Here is a 20,732-nt window from a genome sequence, read left to right on the forward strand (position 1 = left end):
AAACCACACATAATAAAAAATTAAAACATGTGCAAATAGTCTCAGAATATCACTCTCTACATCATACTAAGGGGCCCATTTACTTAAGTGAAGGAATAGAGGAAACAAACTTCGAATTTTGAATGTTTTTTTTGGCTACTTCGACCATCGAATGAGCTACTTCGACCTTCGACTATGACTTTGAATCGAACAATTCTGATTAAAAATCGTTCAACTATTCGACAGTCAAAGTACTGTCTCTTTAAAAAAAAACTTCGACCCCCTAGTTCGCCACCTAAAACCTACCGAAGTCAATGTTAGCCTATGGGGAAGGTCCCCATAGGCTTTGCTATCTTTTTTTGGTCGAAGAAAAATCGTTTGATCGATGGATTAAAATCCTTTGAATCGAACGTTTCGAAGGATTTAATCGTTTTTTCGTACGATCGAACGAATTTTCGGTAAATCCTTCGACTTCGATATTCGAAAAAATTTTTATTTGAATTTTCAAAATTTGTACACAATACATACATATATATTTTTTTAAAAATAGAAAAAGGATAGGATTTACCTTAGGTCCCAAAAGCCCAGGTTCATCGGACAAAATGGCTTCCAACTCCTTGACTGCACTTCTTAGAAAGAAGCGTCTTGCGCGGTGAAACTGCCCACTGTGAAAACATACATTGGATCTTATATAAACAGTAACATTCATATTTTTTTTAATTGTGCGTTAAGACTTGAAAAATATATCATATCAAAATTGGTTTCATTACCACAATATTTTGGCTTTTTAAATTGCAGTTTCTTTTTTTCCGAAAAGAGATTACTATTATACAGTCAATAATATTTGTTAAAAGCCTTTAGAATGATCTTATGATTTAACAGTGGATCAGTTAATATCGATTTTGCAACAAGTAATATTCTTAAAATAATCTTCACTAGGTATTATAATTTTGATTGTTTGTGGTTTATGGCTTTATAATCTACAATCTGGTCATTTCCCTATGGGACCAGACTGTAAATTATATCCTTATAAACATCGCGTTCTGACGCGGTTTATAACAGGGGCCCCAGGCCTCTGAATTTGACGCATCACGTTCGAATTTGACGTTGCGTGTCTCCGAATTTGACGCCGACAACCAGTATTTGACGCCTGCGACCAGAATTTCGACTCCGACCCCCCCACAAAATGTAGATTATAATGCATAATGTACCCCTTACTAGAAATTTATAAAGGTATCAGAAGTCACCTCGGAGTTATGTGACCTGTATATGGTCACATAACTCCTCGCTGACTTATAATATCTTTATAAATTACAGTAGGGGGTACATTATCCACTATATAACCTTCATCTGAACTTCTCACTGACCCTAACAACTATGGCAAATGCAACACTTTAAGAGGCTGTTACTAGGTTTTCCTTGCATGTTGAGCTTACAACATGTACAGTAAAGTAGTAATTCTGCACATATTGATACATGAGAAACTATGGTATTTGCGCACACAAAGCACTACTAACCTTTGTGTCATAAAGTGTTCTTTGCACTCTTTCACATCTGCCACACGTTTCCCATACCTGTTAAAAGGAAAGATAAGTAACTGAAAAATGATTAGTCCCTTTTAAAATGATGCATGTATTCATATCAATATCAAAGTCCATGCTACTTCCAAGTGTAAATTTGCTACTCTGATGAAGTCGTAAAGCGACAAAACGCGTAAGGCTAAGGCAGTTGACATCATCCCCAAGTGCCCCGGAAATGTTACAGTATGTGAAGGCAATGCGGGTCTGAGCCAATCCGCAATACCAAATTTTCACTTGGAAGTAGCACGGACTCTCGAGGAAGAGAGGAGATTTGATGTGCCTTTTTTAAAACTACACAAATGTGAGTGTAATCGGTGAAATTTTATATATATGAAATAAAAGGTTTTACACTATATATCTGCACTCTACGTCTCTAATAGTATGAAGCAACCTCTGACAGTCCCATCTTAGTCTTTTTGATGAGTGCGTTTTAAATTTAAACGTTTGTGAGTACACACCTTATAGAACACACGTGGTGAATGTAAGGAGTAACCTGACACCCTATAGTAAGATTGGGAAGTTGTGGAACTACAACAATTGATAATCTACTACACTTGGATTTCCCTTTATGCTGCATTCTTGTTTCCCCAAGCTTTTTTAGCGCTGACTCATACAGACTTTGATATTGTGAATTTCCAACCGAGGAGAAACAGGAATACTGAGTCAGAATAAAAGGGGAACCCCAGAGACGGTGGTTATGTTATACCTGTGGTGTTTATACAAATGGCCTGTAGATGTCACTGTGCTCAAGACTTATACTGTGCATACTTTCTATACAGCTTGTGGTGTTAGAGTTGCTTACTGTTGTGTAATGGCTGCATGAGCCTGCTAATAAAGCACTGTTATACTCTACTCATCCTCAGCTACCAAAACATAACAATACCCAAACAAATGTATTCATATCTGTCATAGTATATAAATCTTTGTACAGGAAACTAGCAAGGGAGCATGGCCAATGTCATTGGGTGCAGGGGCAGGCAACACCGTATTGATAAGAAACATTTAGGTCTTTGAGATTCAATCTGAAATGCAAAGACTTGTGCCAATAGGTGAACATGGTGATGGAGATGCAAAGTTTTACAAACATGGCACTTTGCACCTGCAGTAGATTCACCAGACAAACTTTAAAGTTTATTTTATAGTTGATTTAAGAAGCTATACAAAATTATAAAACAATAGCTAATCAATAAAACCATTACAGCTTGTATCTCACCCTTTTATGCTGCCAAAGAAGTCCTCTGTAACACGATGTATGAAGAAAGCCTCATCCCGAATGAGTGTGATGCAATGGGAACCTTGAAGAGCCAATTTCCAAAGCTCTACACTGACTGGGACTGTGTTCAGCAAGCCATGAGACAGCAAGAATCCAACTGGGAATGGGCAGATAATCATGTCACTGGGCTGAAAGGTATATAGTAGCCCTTGTATACTAAAACCTCAAATATACTCTGCATGTCTGATATCAATAGTTAAACAAACGCATTCATTACTTCTGTGACAGTTATAAACATAGCTTGAATCAACTAGGTAAAATGAAAATAACAATGGGGTGAGTATTGCATAACATAGTTATTACCTGCAATTTTAAAATAGTGTTACATGTCCTGGGTCCTGAGTTACAAGGCAACGGTTTCCCTAGTGCAGGGTTAATATGGCACATAAATCAATAACGTGTGGCTCCAGTGGAATCAGAATTGGAATATTAACAGTGGTGAATACAAATGTACTTACTCACAATCCATCTTTCCATTGTCTCAACAGAGAGATATTCACATGGCATCTGGATATGATACAAAAAAACACTAAATTAAGTGTGTAATATCATATAACCAGCTCAGTGTTGGCACACACAAAAATGGCTTGTTAATAGGGACATGTCATATCAGCTATAGATAGTCGCCTATATGTTAAACAGATAACTGTCTGATTGCAAGCAGGACATTCATTTTCTGTGTATTTTTTACATAAAATGCCATGATAAAAAGAAGTGGTCCATGAAAAATGCTGTGTGAATACCATGATAATACATTTATGCAGCTTTGTATTCAGTCAATGCAATTGAATGAATTGCATGAAAAGTCTTTAACTATAGAATGCAATGTACTCAAAATAGAGTGGAGAGTGATAGCAAGAACAAAATATATTACAAGGCAATTATTTTGACCATCATTATTACGGCGGTAAAAATATACGTCAAAGCTGAAAATATTTGGTGATTTTATTAAAAATATCTATATAATATAGTTAATAATATAGTAAACATATTAATTATAAAATGTGAAATATACATTATAAATGTGTTTGCAGAAATGCTGCTATTTGTTTTATTATACACATACATCTAATTTGCTTCCTAGATTCATATATGAAAACAATATTGACCCCAAATTCCCCATACCCCATTTTTACTTACTGTGTCAGAACCAGATGGGTCAATCATAGAAGCTGGATTGCTAAGAAGGCTTAAGAGCTGTGCCCCTCTCCACTGTTCTGCAGGTTGTGTCCTCCGGCAGAAGAGAAAGTACAGTGACATCAAAGCCTCAGTCACTGTCTAAAGAGACTTTTAATCAGTTTCTTACTACCAAAAGTTCAAGTACTGTATATATAAATGGCCCTGGTGCACCCACATGGGACTTAAATGGTAAATATATATATATATATATATATATATATATTTAGCTGATATTTTGGTCCCTTGTAGGAACCTCGTTCATGACAAAGATTTTCTTAAGGAAGATTCCCCTGAAATATGAAACCGCTTTTATATTTTTTCACCATTTATTATGTTATGAAAAATCGTTGTTTTTGGAACTTTGACAAGATCTATTTGTAATCATCTATTTGTCATTTTTACAGCTTTACAAATACAGGTATAGGATCCATTATATGGAAACCTATAATCCAGAATGTTCCAAATTATTGGACAATAAATACAAGAGGTCCTCTGCACTCAACCTGTGTTTTGTTTAAAGGGTAAGGCATTTTTTAGCAACTTAAGGCACAAAATATCTCAATGTCCTTAATAATAATGGGTTGAGTGCAGAGGACCTCTTTATATTTGTCCACATGAATTTTGTGGTCACAGACTCATTGGACATCCACTTAATGGTTTAAAAACTAGTAATGAGCATAGCTTTCACTTTTTGGTTGTAGTGCCCAGCTCCATGTTGTAGCTCCCATCCTTTCCAGCTATAGTCAAGTGATCCAAGTGGTGGCAAATAAATGGGCAACCATGTTTGGGATTTTTTGAAGGCTTTTTGTTTTGAAGGTTTTGAAGGCAGCACATAATTTGCAGGTAAAACTTAGTCCCTGTGTAAAATGTATAATGAAGCAGTAAAATTACTGCTGAAAGTTGAGTTTAGGACTGGCCAGAACTGGGATGACTTCGATGTAGTTGGCCATCTAAAATACATTGCAATATCTGGACAAACAATCCCTGTTTTGTTTAGAGGAAAATGCATTTTTTATTAGCTTAAGGCACAAAATGTCTCAATGTCCTTAATATATTGGTAATGGGTTGAGTGTAGAGGACCTCTTGTATTTGTCAATATGAATTTTGTGGTCACAGCCTCATTGCACCCCTGTTTAATAAAATTAGTAGTTGACACAACTTTCCCTTTTTTCCCAAATTATTGGAAGGTCATCTTCATTAGACTTTATTTTAAGCAAATACTGTAATTCACATTATTAAATATGATTTTCATTTTTTTCTTTAATAATAAGACAGTACCTTGCACTTAACTCAAATAGGTTTATTTAATGTTTAAATTATATTTTAGTAGACTTAAGGTATGGAGATTAAAATAACAGAAGGGTCCGTTATCCAGAAAACCCCAGGTCCTGAGCATTCTGGATAACAAATCCCTTACCTGTACTGTATACTTGTGAAAAGTGCTTGTTGTTTAAATCAGCTGTACTCATCCTGAGTGATGTAGAGCTGAATTTATCTGCAAAGCAGCCATGTATGTACAAAGAAGGATTTCTTTTGATTTTATTCTAGAATTATATCACAATCTATAAAAATAATCTGATGCTAGTATTGTAAATCTACTCCTACATTACCCACCTTTGTATGAGGACCAAATTCCTCACTTAGCTTTTTCAGGGGGTTGTCATATTCCAGTACCATTTGGGCCAGTCTGGCATAGGTTGGGTCACTATAAATAAAACAGTGCAGAGTTATCTCATAGTGAAACACACTTATTCTTGTATATCATGATTTCCTAAGCAATGGGTCAGGGCCCTAAAGTCACCTTTAAAACAATTACATTTCTTCCTGAAATAGAAAATATAAGAACTGTGTAACTGATCCAAATCGATCTAAATCATTTCTTGGGTCACAAAGCTGTTATTACTAATTAATCTAATGAAAATTTGCTGTATTTGGTTCTATATAATGTATATCCATAAATACATAAAAGAATAACACCTTATAGTCCTATGTATTGAGCCCACGTGATATAATGTTTTGTAACATTCATATATATATATTTAAAAAGCAAAAGTTTTCATGTAAGTCATGTTTGACATGACATATTTGTTAGGAGATTTGTTGTCTTAGTCTGAGACAGATCCTGCATACTACCGTGGAACTGTAACTTTCTCACGTGGTTCCAGGTCCAGGAAGCCATGCCTTAATAAACTCAGTCCAAATCATGACTTTATGAACTTTCACCTGCCAGTCCACACTGACCTCAGAATTATTGTTAATAAATATTGCCTTGAAATAATACTAGTTCGCTAAAATGTTTTTCTATATATATATATACTGTATATATATATATATATTTGTTCCCAGTTGAAATTTAGAGCCAAAATAGTAATGTCAGCAGCTATTGGTTCTGAAGACCTAAAATTAGCAGTACAGAAATATCATAGACAATCTATTATTTTTGGAATACATGTGCTTCTAAAGCTGTAAAGCAGTTTTCAGCAGGATCTCAGGCTGGGCCCATAGATAACCTATCAGATTGGTCAGCCTAACAAATTGTCATATACTTTAATTAAAATATATGACCAATCTGTTGTGGAAAGCATTTCTTTGAGACTTATAGAAAAGGCTATGAAATTCTTACCTGTGCCCTTGCAGCATTTCAGATGCACAATTAAAAAGAGCTATTAATGATTTTCTGTCTTCAATGCGGGACATCAACACAATGACAGAGAAGTATGTCACTATCAAATCCAGGTAACTTTTGGTAAAGCTGTAGTTAATGTTCTATTTTGAAGAAAAACACAAATAGTTTAACTAAAGAGAGAAGTGGTCCCATAGTTAGGTCCCTTTAAAGGCTGTCTGAAAGTAGTTCCAATGTGAAGTGCTGGCTCTTTCTGAAAGCACATGACCAGGCAAAATGACTTGACATGGCTGCCTACACACCAATATTGCTACTAAATAAAAATAAATTTATTGGTTCAAGAATGCAATTTTAAATGAATTACATGCAATGTACACAGTGTAATTTAGTAATAAAAATGATACCATAAAAATCAGCACAGAATACAGGTATTGTATATTGGGTTCAGTTTTTTTTAGTAAAACAAGCATAAACTCAATTTACTTGTCAATTACTCGTGTTAATTTTGTTCTGTGCATATTAGCTACCACTTTTGCTTACTTTTGTTTTCACATTTTGTTTCTTATCATGTTTCTTTAGTGATTATTATAATTAATGATACTTACTATGTCAAAGTAGCACTGACAGGCATCAATGGTATTGAGCAGTTCATAGACATGATCCTAAAGAATAAAAATATGATTGCAAGGCCTTGTAATTTCCTTTGTAGTTCAGTTAGTCTAAATATCTGTACTTATTTACAGCCTTTCACATTATCATTGTAATGCTTTATCACAGCAAAACACACAGAATTTTCCAAGGGTCATCGCAGTGCAGTTACTGAATTACCACTACATACTGACAAAGGACTAATTTTTAGCTTTGTAACAAGGCCTCTAGATACTGTATATGCATGGTGGAGTCTAGGAGGTTATCTCCACAACTGAGAGAGGTAAAGGCAGTTATTCACTCCAAAGAGGCTTATACCATTTCCAAAAGTTGTATAAATGGAAGCAACGCAATAATTTTAATTTAATGAATTGACCCTATTAAAAATAAAAGTAGCATATAGCAGAATATAATACACAAAAGCCATGAATATCCTGTAAATTATATCCTTATAAATGGTGAGTAGTGATGTCATTTCTGTCACATGACTCGTGTTTTTATATGGTCATTAAACTCCTCGGTAACTAATAATATCCTTATATTTTACAAGAGGGGGTACTTTATTCACTATATATCTGCTTCTAGGATATGAAATGTATCAACAATTACATTTCTGTTTATGTTTTACAGGTTTCACTTCAAGATACTGTAAATAAGACCCTGGTGAAATATCACATTCTAATTAGCATCACTACAAACATCATTATCCTGCAACCTACAAGAGAAATTGGAATGAATTACTTTCTGCAGGGTACATTAGTTAAATATCCCCCTCTCTTTAACAAAGAACAATTAATGCCACAATCTAGACATTACTATTGGACCATGGTAGAGAAATCTCCTGTCCAGAGAAAGTTAAACACATTGTTTCACATGTATGGGATCAAGTATGGGTTCAAATTTTGGGCCAGATTCAATTCAGTGACAAAAAAGTTTATCACGTTATTGTAATTTAATACAGAAAATCGTATCTTATGGTTTATCACGTGAAAACTCTATTGAAGTATATGGGGAAAAACTGGAACTGAATTTGGAGAAACGTTTTTTCTCCTTGAATATGTTTTTTAGCAGTTTTGGGATATAATAAATCTCTAAAAACATCATTCCTTCTATTAATTAGAGTTTTCCCCTTTAAAAACTTGACCAGAGAAAATTAAGCTTTAATAAATAGGCCCCTATATATTTGACCCCTATGCTTAGACATAATATTTATATATACTTACCCGAAATTCCATGACATCCACAAATGACATATAGTAACTTGATAAACATTTCACAATCTCTGACTTATCTTTGTGAACTGGGCCAAGGTGTTGCTGTAATTAAAACAGAATAAAAAATTACTATTCTCCTTAAATGGAGAACTAACTAAAAGTGATATAAATGTTATCAAGTAATAAAATATATATATATTTATATATATATATATATTGATAAGGCTTGATGAGGCCTGGTGGGTGTATAGTAGCCTGTCCATAAGCACTGCTAAATCTCTCTTATCAAAATTCTCTTGCCATGCACTATGACTTGCAAGGGAAATGGAGGAGATTTATTGCCCACAAGAAATCTGTACTGCACAAGGGCAACAAATATTTCAGTAAAATAGCAGTAAAACCTATGAATTACTTACTTGTTGGAAAATGCAAAAGAAGGCAATTCATGTTTTACCCACTCAGGGGACTAAGGACAAACAATGAGATCATCTTGTAACAAAATCGGCTAAAGATTGGCTTGTTTATAGACCATGCCAAAGGAGCAGATCTAACAGTGTCTGCCCAGCTTTATAATGTATCTAGAAGAGTGTTATATGGCTGGTAGAACTTGTTTCTTTTTTGCCTAGAGCCCTTGAAGCAATGCCATTCTCCATTAACTGTTTACTACATTTCGCTGTTTATAATTTTCACAGCATTCTCCACCTAATGGAAGTAGAATTTATAAATAAATTATAATTAATGGTTTAGGTTTATTACATTTCAATAATAAGAATAATGGAAAGTGCAAAAGTAAAGTAATAGTGTCCCTTTAAACTGATACTGCTTTTTTAAAAAGTAAAATATAAAGGCAGAATTTACTGATTTTATACATGGTGAGAGGGGGCGATAACTGCTGGTTTGTTAGATACATCAAATTAATTCTTTCAATACTTCAATAGAACAAACTTCATTGTACTTTACCACACTTTTCCAAGTCTTTAACAATGCAACGATTGAGATTTTATTACTATTATTATTACTAACATGTATTTATAAAGTGCCAATATATTCTGCAGTTTAGTTATTAAGAAAAATCCAAAAATGTGTATTTCTTATAGTTTTCTTGAGCTCTTTTCAAGTGTAAAGATATTGGATATATTCCTGGTCTAGGAGTGATCTTAAAGAAATGTGTTTTCATAACAGCTCTACAAGAGGAAACTCGTTCTTACCGTGCTGCTTCTCACGTCGATATTGGGGAATTTCTTGTTAATATATTTAATAGATGATTCCATAGACTTCTCACTGAAGAATGGTGGCTTTGTCTTTGTATCTGAACATGTCTGTAAAGAAGCAGGATAACAATATACATTGGGAATGGTAACACTTTTATAAAATAACAATCTGTTAGTATTTGAGAATGAGAGGCAAATGTTCACTATTTAATAATAAAGCTATGTTCAAAGCTATGGACCTGATGTCTAGCAGAGAACAATTTTTTGAGAATAAAAATACTTCTCTTCTAGGAGAAAAATCTGCTTAGTTACTTACTCGGCAGCATTATATTGTCCCTGAAGTTGGCCTGTATCCTAACAACCACCTCTGCCAGGATTGTAACATTGATCAGCTGTATCATCAAGATAATAATCACAAACCTTAAAAAACATGACCATTTTAAGAAACTGGGACATGCCAGTGCTCCAAGAGGTAGTCTTTGAGTTTAGTTTTGATGATACTGAGGGAAGATTCTCTCCAGAGGAATTCAGGCATGGAATTCCCAATGTAAGGAGCAGAAAAAGGGGAAGGTTTAAGGAAATATCAGTGTTGTTGGTGGATGCTAGGTGGTGGTTCTTAGAGGAATGGAGACATTGGTCAGGAATGTATGAGACACAAAAGGAGTGCAGAGTGAGGTGCAGAGAAATGAAGGGTTTTGAAAGTCACGAAGAAGGCAGTGGCATAACAATTGAGGAAGCAGGTCATATAGAGTCTGGACAGGAAGTGGGCGGGATCGGATCGGAGTGCGCTGGGCCCCTCTGAAGATTTCTTTGCAGGGGGGCCGTCGCACTCTAGTTACGCCACTGGAAGAAGGAGTTTATAAGTTATTCTTTGAGAACAAATGATAAGTATATGAGGAGAAGATGAGGATTCTGAATTAAATGTAGAGAGTTTAGTGGGGAGAAATGGAAATTTGGGAAACCAGTTAGTAGCAGGTTGCAGTAGTCTATATGAGATAAAATGAGAGTCTGGGTAAGTCTTAACTGTTAGCTGGAGTTTGGCAAATTATTGCAAGCCAGTTTTTGCGACATGAGTTTTTCGTAAATATGCTAGAGGTTATGGAGAAATAGAAAGCAGTTTTAATCCTGATTTGAAAATTGATAAATCGCAAAAAGATAAATATAAATAATAAGATAAAGATAAATGTAAAAAGATAAATTGCAATTGTTTTTACACATGGATAGTAGAATTACTATGAACAATTACATCATTTATATTCTGTGCCTCTTACAGAATTCCTATTGTCATTTTTATATCTTTGTTCAGTTGAACATGGGCATTTAACTCAGGGATTCTCTTGCCACAGTCCCGAATTTTAATCAACCACATAAGCTCATGTCAATCTCTCTTTGCAAAATATGAATTTTTATTTATATGCTTATTACAAGAGATAACTAAAATCTATTAATTCTGTTTGAAAATGTTGCCTTGGCTTGGCTTAGTCCTTGGCTTATTCCCACAAACATGTACAGTGCATCCCTGTCCACATTTCTATTGTTTACTAACATTTAGAAAACAAATACTATTAGCAACAAATGTTTTGTGAGACTTTGCATGGACTGCAATCATTTGGAACCCAGGGTATGTAAAAAGGGGCAAAGCTTGCTATAGCTATAATGAACTATAGCAACCAATTAGTAGGTAGAATTTACTGCTCACCTATTTAAAAGCAAACATCTTATGTGTTACTGCACCTGGGCATATTTTGTGCTATTTACTACATACAGGTTACATATTAGTAAGGTCTAGCAAGATAAATCAGGTTGCACCGAAGAAACTAAGCAGGGGCAGGCGCAAGTGGGAAAAGAAGCAGAAAGTACTTCTGCATTACTTGTACAGATATAGTAAGGAACCAAAACAAACATGGATAGCAAGAGTCGATGTGAGACAATTTTGTAAACAGATACAGTGAGAAACCGAAAACGATACGGATAGCAAGAGTCGATGAGAGACAATTTGGTAGACAGACAATGCTCAGATGATGCTTGATCTCGGCCTGCGTCTTTTCGCAGGTGAAGAATCTGCTGCTCCCCTAGTCTTTCTGACTGCAGGTTGATTTAAGAGCGAAATGCAAAATGTTGAGTTTCAGTGCCGAAATCCCCCACATCTGCCTGAGTCTGTACCCGAGAGGAAACAATGGTTGCAGGTGCAGGCAAAGGAGAAACGGAAGAGCAGAGGGCCAGCAGATTCTCGGCCTCCATTTCTCTGACATTGTCTTGCCCCAGTCTTAATTGTGCCAGCACACATCCAATATATGACTTACTTTAGTTTTCAAAGATTTGTTTACCATTGGCTTGTACCCTTTGTTTTTTTTTATCACTTACTTTTTATATAAAATTACGGTTAATGTGAATAGGGCTATAGAAAAGAAAAAAATGTTTAAAATAGCCATCTAAATAAAAAAAAAAGCACAGTTCTATTGCTAATGTAAATACATTTGGAAAAAAACAACAGATTTATAGTGAGGACAAAAAAAGAAAATATTTATCATAAAAATTAATATCATTAGAAATCATATTATTAGGAATATTATTATTAAGAGATCTAAACTTAAAATAAGGGATGCACCGAATCCAGGATTCAGTTCGGGATTCAGCCAGGATTCAGCCTTTTTCAGCAGGATTCGGATTCTAATGCAAATGAATTCGAACCCTAATGCAAATTGGGGGCGGGGAGGGAAATCAAATGACTTTTTGTCACAAAACAAGTATGTAAAAAATGTTTCCCCTTCCACCCCTAATTTGCATATGCAAATTAGGATTCGGATTCAGTTCGATATTTGGCCGAATCTTTTGCGAAGGATTCCAGGGTTCGGCCGAATCCAAAGTAGTGTATTGGGTGCATCACTACTTAACATATCTAGGTTCTCATATTAGGCAGTGAGCTAAATAACTGAGGTCATTTGAAAATTATAGTAGCAAATATCCTGCCTGGTTAAATAGATAGACTTCTCTAATTAGACTCAGCAAAATAAACAGGCTTAGATAAAAAGGCCATCAGCTTTTAAGAAAGATTTAGAGGGGAGAAGCACTGTGCAATTGCTAATATAAAACTGAAAAGGTGGTAGCGGTTGCCTTGCAATATTCAAAAGGATCATTCGTTTTTTGGGACATGTTCATTTTAGTTGGTATGTTGTTGTAGAAAGGACCATAAATTACTTTCTGATGGGTACAGTGCTTTGTAGCTTTTTTTAGTTTTCAAATTGATATTTATTACAAATGTCACTATATATATATATATATATATATATATATATATATATATATATATATATATATATATATATATATATATATATATATATAATGTACATTGCAACAAATATGATAATCAAAGAGGAAAGAACCAAAATTCAGGAATGATGGTTATAAAGGGAACAATAAGGTCTATGTTGTACATGACTGGAGACATGACTAGAATTGCTGAGCCATACAGACATTTCTTTGGTTTCTCTACTTTTATACTACTTATTACAACCTTAACAACCTTCCTAACACTTTTTTCAGTTCAATTTATTTTCAGATTGTTAACCAGGAATAAGGAGTTTTTTCAGTTACTTTCCATCTTTTATGTTTTACAGTTTTTCCAAAATCTAAGTTTAAAGTTTAATGTCCCTGTATCTGGCCTTTCAGTCTGACAGCTCAATAATTCAGATGCAGACTCTAATGTAACATTTAGTTGATCTCTGTAGTATTAGTAAATATTGTAACTGCAGGTAAAGTTGCTGTACCGTGTTAGTCAGGAAAAATGTTATAGGGAAACCCTTTTTAAATAAAAAATAACAAAAGTGGTATAAAGGTGATACCTTTATTGGCTAACTAATATAATCATAGCAAGCTTTCAGAACATTTTAGTTCCCTTTTCAAGCTGATTACAATGAAGCTGTGGTGTTCTCTGGTATATATACAATATTCAGCTCAAAGGTCAAATGACCAACAAAAAGGTCAAATGACCAACAAAAAGGAATATCAATCTATGTGGGAGGTGCCAATAAAGGCATCACCTTTATACCACTTTTGTTATTTTTTTATTTCAAAAGGGTTTCCCTATAACAACTATTGTATCAATTCTAACAGCTGCCTGTAATGAAACTCAAGGATTCTGCTCAGCAGGGACAGTCGGCGACCCTCCCTCTCTGAGCTGCTTTAGAAGGTGAAAAATGAAACTTTACACTTCGATATTTTTAAAAAAAGTTAGACATAGAAAATAGAAAGTAATTAGAAAAAGTCTTTATTTCTGGTAAAAAATCTGAGTGTTGGAAGGTGAACAACCCCTTTAAAATAGTGGAATACAGAAATTGTAGGCATTTAAGACATTGGGAATTTACCCTCCATTGAGTACATGGTAGTTATCTGAACCCTGCCTGTGCACTTGCAGCTTATATAAACATCAGTTGGAATGTGAATATTTTAAATACAGATAAGGGGAAATACCATGTGCATCTGTATTATATGCTTGGTGCTCAGTATCTTTTTTTCTAGGTGTTTCAAATGCATCATAAATAAATCATTAACACAGATGTGATAATGAAGACTCTGGCCAGCTAGCCCGAGAAAATAACATCTTACAACTAGAGGAGGTAAGGACAGGGCTTGCCTGAGATCAGACACTTCATTCTGCAACTCACACTGGAGTTCTTATCCGGCATTAGGTGCAGATTGCAGCCTTTTCCCAAAGCAGAAGTACTCTGTGCATGAGCACTAAGGAGCATAGTAAATTTCCAACCTTGGAATCTCGAATCACTAATAAGGTGAATGTCTACGGTTTAGGTAAAAAATATATTTATGTCTGCTTTCTGTTGGTAAGCTTTTATTGGGATCATTCTGTAGAACCACTCTGAAAGGCTGAGCTTGATTAACAACTTTTTTTTCTCAATATTACTATGTAACTGTAAAAAAATACATTATATACCATTCTCACCACCAGGAATCTCTACTAATTGACAAGGGGAATATCTAATTCATGTTTAAGATTTAGGTCAAAAATATATTTATGTCTGCTTTTTTGTTGGTAAGCCTTTATCAGGACCATTTTGTAGAAACAACTCTGAAAGACTGAACTTGATTAACTGCTTTTTTTTCTCAGTATTACTATGTAACTGTAAGATTTCCTTTAGGTGTGTTGAGAAGGAAAACAAAATAGATGATATTGACCATTCACCTCTAAAAATATTTTTTTTTTTTTTTTAAGCTTCCAGCTTAAAAATGTATTGAATTTGCTAACTTAATTCAAATATGACTATATATGCCCATAAGCTAGCAAATACAACATTTGGAAAGGGTTTTCAAAGCCTTTCGCTCCCTTGAGCCTGCCATTAGTCACCTGTATCTGACACCTTTGTAATGAAACCAATGCAGGAGTGAGTGTGACTGATGCTCTAGACTCCAAAAGAATAACACTAGTATGGTTCTGGCAGGGACATTGAATACCAATCATCTTTTGTTAACTAAAAAACAAGCAACAACTTGCTCCCCTTCACAGAAATACAGGCACTGGGGCACTTCACAGTGGAGGCCGATATGCCAGTGGCACCAAATAGAGAGAGTTTTAGGAAGTGTCTTATAAAAATCAACTTCAAGACAGAACTAATATCAACTCACAGTCCTCTCTATATTACTATAATAATGATATACAGGTATGGGATCCGTTATCCAGAAAGCTCTGAATTACTGAATGCCCATCTTCATTTTATCCAAATAATCCAAATTTTTAAAAATGATTTCCTTTTTCTCTGTAATAATAAAACAGTGCATTGTACTTGATCCAAACTAAGATATAATTAATCCTAATTGGAAGCAAAGCCAGGCTATTGAGTTTATTAAGGGGCAGATTTATCAAGGGTCGAATTTCGAAGTGGAAAATACTTCGAAATTCGACCATTGAATAGAATCTTCCGACATTCGAATTTGAAGGATTTTATTCATCGTACGATCGTATTCCGATCGTAGTACGATCGTACTTCGAATCGTACAATTCGAACGATTTTATCATACGATCATACGATTTTCCTTTGAATATAAAAAACTTCGAAAAATGCTCTGGAAGGTCCCCATAGGCTAACATAGCACTTCCGTTTAAGTTGGTGAAGTATTGAAGTCGAAGTTTTTTTTAAAGAGACAGTACTTCGATTATCGAATGATCGAATAGTCGAACGATTTTTACTTCGAATCGAAGTCGAAGTAAATTCAAAGTCGTAGTATCCTATTCGATGGTCAAATTATTCAAAAAATTACTTTGAATTTCGAATTTTTTAACTTTGAAAATTCCCTCGAATTCACTTCGACCCTTGATAAATCTTCCCCATGTTTACATGATTTTCTAGTAGACTTAAAGAGATACTGACATCAGAAAATAACGTTTTTTATTGAGAAAAGGCCATAGGGCCTGAAAAGTCGCTGTACCCAGATCGTTGCCAAATGTGCTTAATAAAGGCTTTTTATTCTTAAACATAAACCAGTGCTGTGCTTCAAGTCTTCTATAACGTTTTTTATTATCTATCATAATGTTGTCTTTAAATGCTATTTATAATTTTGCCATAAAATTATTTGCCTGATGCTTTTACATTACCTTTCTTACTACCCTGTTCCTCTATGAGGAGGCTGACATATTTGTGCAGCAGTAGTCTGTTAGCATTAGAAACTCTAACTGACCTATAACTATAAAACTATACCCCCCAAACAATGTAGGTCTCTATAAAAAAATATTGCATAAAACAGCTCATATGTAAAACCCTGCTTTATGTAAATAAACCATTTTCATAATAATATACTTTTTTAGTAGTATGTGCCATTGGGTAATTATAAATAGAAAATTGCCATTTTAAAAAATAAGGGCCAGCCCCTGGGATCGTATGATTTACAGTGCACACAAACAAACCATACATGTTAGGTCACATGAGCCAATTAACAGACAGAGTTCTGTCTTTTGTTTCCACACCTCTTCCTGTTACAGTTAGGGTAAGGCCAGACGAGGAGATTCGGGGAGATTTTGTCGCCTGGCGACTTATCGCAACTTTGGGCGACTATTGAAAACGCATTGCCGCGTGTGCATTAGCGCAGGCGATTTTGTGCTGTAGCCTATGGGGAAAAACGCTGAGGCAGTTCAGGGAGATAGTTGCGCAAAAGACGTGGTGATAAGTCACCAGGCGACAAAATCTCCCCGAATCTCCTCGTCTGGCCTTACCCTTAGAGTTGTAGTATTTCTGGTCAGGTGATCTCTGAGGCAGCACACAGACCATCACAAAATGGGGGTTCAAGACAAGAGATGTTAAAGGACAATATTTACTTAAATATATACATCAGTTTGGTAAGATTCTTTAATATGCCAACCAATTTAATATAAAAATTATTGTTGCTTAAATATTCATTTTGGGGGTATAGTTTTCCGAAGGGACAGTCAGGTTGGCAAAACAGTCAGTTTTAGGAACTTCAAGTGATAATTACTTTCAAAAGCAGAGTTATCAGCGAAAAGCGATCAACATGACCTATAGGCAGGGTTGCCATCTGGCCGGTATTTTACCGGCCTGGTTGGTAAAAATGATGGTTGATCCCAATGTTATTAATATTGAAAAAAGATAAATATATAGGGCCGGTATTTTTTTTTTTCAGAAAAGTTGCCAACCCTACCTATAGGTAACTTTTTTTTTAATATTCTTTATTTTTATTTTCCATTTTTCAAAAAAAATTTTTTTTTTACAACATACATAAGTGTCGCAACATTTCCATTGCGAAAAGAAGGGTAAGAACATGTAGCCATCCCACTGCATCTTTGATCTTTTGATCTTCTTACTGTATCGATTGCATTTAGGCCCATTTTGTTTATTTCTACTTATTCTGTCTAGCTTCTATTGCCATGACTTTTTTTTATAATCTGTTGTTTCCTTATACTTTACCAATGTTGTCCATGTAGAAATGTATTTCTCCTGCATGCCATTGGCATGGGAGATTAGTTCCTCCATTTTCCTCATTGCTTCTATTTCCTGTATCCATTCTTCTACTGACGGGGGTTGCTTCGATTTCCATCTCCTAGGTATTATTACTCTTGCTGCTTGTAGTGCAAATTTTATAAAACTTTTTTTTAACCTTCTTTATAGATCCTGGTATCATGGACAGCAGCCACACCTCAGGTAGTCTTATTTTAGGGCATACACACCAGATGTGTAATAGCGTGCCTGCTTCCATGTTACATCTCCAGCATTGGTCTGTAGTTGCTGGATAGATTTTCTTTAATTTCGTTGGGTTTAAGTACCACCTTGTAAGAATTTTAAAGTTGGTTTCTTGCACTTTTGCTGCTATACTCATTTTGTGTGTTAGAGCATACGCTTTCTGCCAATCGCTGTCTGTAAAAACGCGTCCAATTTCTTTTTCCCAGTTTGTAGTATACCCTACCAATAGGTAACTTTTAATGTAGATTAATATTTTGAAAAGAAAATGTTTACTGTCAGTATCACTTTAAGGTATGAAGATCCAAATTACTGAAAGATCCATTATCCAGAAATCCCCAGGTTACAAGCATTCTGGATAACAGGTCCCATACCTGTATTTATTTTTTTACTGCCTTCTTAAGTTGTGTCAATGCCTAAATATTATTATATTACATGGTATGTACAAAGGGGAACAGATTAGCCCATTGCCCTGTATGTTGAAGGTACTACTGAGATTCAATCAACAATGATTAACTTTAGGGCCCGTGCACAGAGTGCCTTATCCTGTACTCATGGAAGATACAGGCTGAATCTTCCTGCCTGTTAAACTCTGGAACAAAACGTCAGCAGCTTATAGACTTCTTACAGAAACTTTGTTAAATGTATACGCACACAGAAGCAATCTATCTCAAGCAAGCCATAGCTCCTTGCTTCCTCTTTCACATCACAACTCAACCAACAGGAAACAGAACTGTCTGCACCAAGGAAACACCCATTAAATAGTTTTAAAAAAAAAGCAATCTCTCAGAAAACTACTTGAAGTGAAACAAGTTGTGAAACAAATGTCTTTGCTGCATAGACCATTTCATTAAAGAATTTAGCAGATAACAAGCCCACCATGATATCAGTACCCATTTTTCTGTGCAGCTCAGAAACCATCACAATTAGCATCAGAATTTATTAATCAGCTTTGTAGCATCAGCTTAATGATAGTCAAACCTCTGCTTGATGATTTGTGACAGCCCCTTAGCTAAGCTTCTCTACAGCTGGTCAGAGCACACTGAGCATATGCATGTCACAGACACCCCTAACAAAATCAAAGATGGGAAACTTTGAAGGTCTGGATCATTTCTACTATAGAGAGGTTGAACTTTTAGGCTTGTTTAAAAGATTGCTTAGATTTAGCCATTCTATAACATATGGTAAAGTAAAGGTGAACCATCCCTTTAACTTACAATTTATATCTCCAGATAAGCCACCATTATGTCAATTTTGTCTAGGCAGGCAGTGTGATTGGCTGGTTGTTGGTTGAATTGTAGGAATGAAGATACTCTTTTGAATCTGCCAGCTGCATACTGAATGTGCAATAACTGGCATTTAACTGGAATTGATATATGTCTGTGGGGTGAGATATACAACTATTGGGAATTTATTGCTATCATTTTCCCACACTAATTCCCATAATGTTTGGTCTGGCAAACACTAAAGTGCTGCTGCAAACTGCATCTGTACATTACGTTTGGGCTTGCTTGTGTAGAGCAACCTCAGGGGCATTGCCTATTTGAATAACAATCTTCACATGAGGAAGTGTCCCTGATGTATACTAAATCAATGAGGTCCTCAACAGCCCATGAGGGTGCTGTGCTTTTCAAAAGGTGGCGCTGGGCACAGAAAAGTTGACTGACACTAGTCTTGTTTCTCAATTTAAAGGTACAATGATTTAAAATGAAGGGAATTCAGTTACAAACCAAACTGGAAAGTATTCTTTAACCTCTTTTTTTGCTGATTTGTACATTACACAGAACCCCATGTGATTTTAAGTGCTTAAAAAACATTAGTGATTAGGCCCTACTGATCTTTAAAAAGCTTACCGTACCTTTTTGATGTTGTAAATACGGATCAGGACCCCCTTGCCTCTGTCATTCAGTATCATAAGCTTCTCTGCCAGTTTGTGTTGGTATACAGACCCCAGAGACATCTTGTCACTCTCAACTAAAAGGCTGGCACCCACGAAATGAAATGACAAGTGCGATCAGCCCACAACATATGCTGGCCTGTACTAGCCCGTTAGTATCCAAATATTTAGTGGTAAAACGTTTTTAGTCTGTTCTAACTTCTGCTTCCTCTCTTCCTCACAAAGGGAGACGCCTATAGAGTCAGATTCATAGCGGTAGAGCAGCACTAAATGCACAAAAGCATATTGGTACATGCAGATATTCTGACACAAACCACTTCCTCTTCCTACTTTGCATCTCATACGGTATTTGTCATCTCTCAAAGCTTTAAATGAGAAAGAAATATCCCACTAACATGGGTTATAGTTTGGTCCATCAAGGAGAAATCACACATAGGTTTCCTTGGTGAGAAAGAGATAAGCAGGGTGGACCCTTGTTCCCACACATTTCAGGCCCATATTCAGCAGCAGAAACAGTCAAACCACACATTTATGCCTTCAATAGGAAGACAACAAAATTCAGTGCCATAAAAAAGTATTCAGACCCTTGATCAGTTCTCAAACCAGTGTCGGACTGGCCCACCGGGATACCAGGAAAACTCCCGGTGGGCCCCGGGGTCAGTGGGCCTCGTTTGGCCTATTATACAGTAATTTCCTATTTCTTTATGATATCAAAGAGGCTTAATAATGGAAGAATATAGTATAGTATGTAGAGAAAAGATACTAGGAGAATAAAGAGGTTGAGTAAGGAGAGGAGGTATAGTAGTTTGGAAAGTGGGCCCTAAGCCTAAGGTATTCTGGTGGGCCCCTGGCTTCCCAGTCCGACACTGTCTCCAACACTGATATTTTGTTCTCTGTTCTCAGTTTTCTTTTTGTTTTACAGCACTG

At 35.5% G+C, this 20,732-nt stretch overlaps 1 protein-coding gene across 1 annotated transcript in view; it reads right to left on the bottom strand.

The window, feature by feature from the left end:
- nckap1l.L (NCK-associated protein 1-like L homeolog) overlaps nucleotides 1-20,067 on the bottom strand; it is an 83,511-nt gene extending 63,444 nt beyond the window's left edge. Inside the window, exons 1-11 of the mRNA XM_018247538.2 lie at nucleotides 19,767-20,067; nucleotides 9,705-9,815; nucleotides 8,506-8,598; nucleotides 7,240-7,296; nucleotides 6,635-6,777; nucleotides 5,626-5,716; nucleotides 3,973-4,110; nucleotides 3,291-3,339; nucleotides 2,773-2,929; nucleotides 1,497-1,553; nucleotides 548-644 (exon numbers count right to left, since the gene is read on the bottom strand). Of these exons, the coding sequence (XP_018103027.1) occupies nucleotides 548-644; nucleotides 1,497-1,553; nucleotides 2,773-2,929; nucleotides 3,291-3,339; nucleotides 3,973-4,110; nucleotides 5,626-5,716; nucleotides 6,635-6,777; nucleotides 7,240-7,296; nucleotides 8,506-8,598; nucleotides 9,705-9,815; nucleotides 19,767-19,868 (1,095 nt within the window). The 5' untranslated portion in view covers nucleotides 19,869-20,067. The remainder of the gene's footprint in view (nucleotides 1-547; nucleotides 645-1,496; nucleotides 1,554-2,772; nucleotides 2,930-3,290; nucleotides 3,340-3,972; nucleotides 4,111-5,625; nucleotides 5,717-6,634; nucleotides 6,778-7,239; nucleotides 7,297-8,505; nucleotides 8,599-9,704; nucleotides 9,816-19,766) is intronic.
- Between the last annotated feature and the right edge of the window lie 665 nt (nucleotides 20,068-20,732).

The sequence above is a fragment of the Xenopus laevis genome, chromosome 2L (assembly GCF_017654675.1).
Source record: "Xenopus laevis strain J_2021 chromosome 2L, Xenopus_laevis_v10.1, whole genome shotgun sequence".
Taxonomy (NCBI): Eukaryota; Metazoa; Chordata; class Amphibia; order Anura; family Pipidae; genus Xenopus; species Xenopus laevis.